At 46.9% G+C, this 2,249-nt stretch overlaps 1 protein-coding gene across 1 annotated transcript in view; it reads left to right on the plus strand.

The window, feature by feature from the left end:
• Positions 1-744: 744 nt before the first annotated feature.
• Positions 745-2,249, plus strand: part of Nup155 (nucleoporin 155) — a 79,090-nt gene continuing 77,585 nt past the window's right edge. Inside the window, exon 1 of the mRNA XM_023712731.1 lies at positions 745-1,021. Coding sequence (XP_023568499.1) covers positions 865-1,021 — 157 coding nt within the window. The 5' untranslated portion in view covers positions 745-864. The remainder of the gene's footprint in view (positions 1,022-2,249) is intronic.

The following is a 2,249-nucleotide window of genomic DNA, read 5'->3' on the forward strand; positions in this document are numbered from 1 at the left end:
AAAAAAAAAAAAAAAAAAATAGTTACACATTAAAGGAAACAATTTGGCAGGGACTGCCCAGAAAGCCCTTAAAGACACTGCGTTCTTCAGAGTTTCTTCAACTGTGAGAAATGCGTTACAGATCCTTGGGAAGAAACAACAAAGGGATGTTTACGTTCACTTGTATGTGTTTTACCTAACACATTGCCAAGTGATGAAGCAAGCACTTTGTTCTTCAAAGTAGAAAACTAAGTTCTCTCCTGGCGTTTAGCCTCCACACTGCCATTGAGGTATCACAGTAGCTGCGTTCGGCTACCCCTTTATATAATTAATTTCACTCTTTTAATAGCTGCAGTTGCTGGATTCCTAGGAAAGCTCGAGACGTAGTACCCGCGCGCGGCAGAACCCAGGCCAAACGGTTCAGCAACCTCGCCTCCGGACTCCGGAACACACTTCCGGGTTCCGCCTCCCTTTTCCAGCCCAACCAACCCTGTCCCGCCCCGCCCCTCTCCCGCCCCTGTCTTTCCTCAGTCCCGCCCCTCTCCCCCGTCCCTAATTAATCTCCTTTTTCGCCTCGCTTTTCCAGCCTCCCCAGTCCTCCTCCCCTGTCCTCCGCCCCCGCCCCGCCCCCTCCCGATCCCCAGAGTCCCCGCCCCTTGCTCCACCCTCAGCGACCGTCCCTATCAGCAGCTTCCCTTCCCAATACCCAAAAGGCGACCTCGAGTCCCCGCCCCCACGCCCAGAGCAGGAAGTGCGTCATGACCAGGCGCCCAAATGCTCGTTTGGCGCGCGCGCCCTAAGCGGGGTGTGTGAGCTTTTTGGGTCTTGTGGCGTTTCTTCTTGGAATTTGACCATTTGTGAACTCTGGTGGCTACTGTTTTCGAGATGCCGTCTTCCTCACTCGGTACGCCGATGCCGGCCTCCACGTCGACCTCAGCCCTACAAGAAGCTCTGGAAAATGCAGGGCGGCTTATCGACCTACAGTTGGAAGAAGACCGCATGTACCCGGACCTTTCCGAGCTTCTCATGGTGTCTGCCCCAAGTGAGTGAGCTGTGCTTATTTCGGCAGAATAAGGTCCTCTCTTATTCTGCCGAACGAACGCTTCTGATTTTCTCTCCCAGGGTTGGTCCTGTGAGAGGACCTGCTGAGATGTAGGTCGCTGTTCGCTGGCTTTTATTTATTTATTTATTCCTTTAGTGTGTGTGTGTGTGTGTGGCCAGCTCAGCCCACCAGGGGGCGGGGCTGGCTGGCATGTGGTGCTGGGGGATTGAACCGCGGTCCCTGTGCTTTGCCAAGCTTGTTCCAAGTAGGTGCTTTAGACCACTGAGCCATCTCTCCAGCCCCATCGCTGGCTTTTGAAAAACAGGATTTTCTACATTTACTTTTTTCATTATATATATTTGATGCAGAAAGAGACAGAAACCCCCAACTCCAATAAGTGTTTCGCTTTCCCAAGTATTTGTTACTAAAGCCAAATAAGGATCTCTTCACCCTCGTCTCGTCTGTATTATTCCTGGTATTAATAAAGCCAGACGAGCAAACCGGTTAATTTGGAGATTAGCATATTGTTTCTGACATATGTCTTATTGTGTATTAAGTTGGTGTAATGAGAGGAGTTGAAAGATTTAGTGAAATAAAGGAAGAAAAAACGGAAATTATTGCTGCTAATGGACAAGAAGGGTATATTGTCAACAAAAAGACAGATGACTGGAAAGTGATTCGTTTAACGATCTTCAATTATGGGATGATATATGCTGCTACAAAGAGTGACCCTCTGGGAGATGAAAATTCTACAAAAGCAGACACCTGAAAGAAAGATACAGACGAAATTTTTCGTGAGCAAGAACAAGGATAGTGTGGAATGTAAATCAGAACACACCTCTGACAATTTATAAATATCCTAAATTCAGACCTAGGCAGAGTGGCACATGCCAGTAGTCCCATCTCTGAAGAAATTGAGCCAAGGTAACTTGAGTCCAGGAGTTCAGAGCCAGCCTAAACTACATAGCGACACCCTGTTTCAAAAAACAAAAACTACTGAAAGAGAAGTGGACGGTAATGTAAATCAAACGTGGTAGAATATATTGGTCATTGTTAAAACTGGACAATCACTACATACTGATTTACTGTTTTTCCTTATGCTGTATCATTTCAGTTTTATTTATTTATTTATTTATTTATTTATTTGGTACAGGGTTTCCATATGTAGCTCAGGCTCATAACTGATCCTCCTGTCTCAGCCTTCCCAGCTCTGGGATTACATGCATGC

This window comes from Octodon degus, unplaced genomic scaffold, assembly GCF_000260255.1.
Source record: "Octodon degus isolate 3935 unplaced genomic scaffold, OctDeg1.0 scaffold00002, whole genome shotgun sequence".
In the NCBI taxonomy this organism is placed as follows: domain Eukaryota; kingdom Metazoa; phylum Chordata; class Mammalia; order Rodentia; family Octodontidae; genus Octodon; species Octodon degus.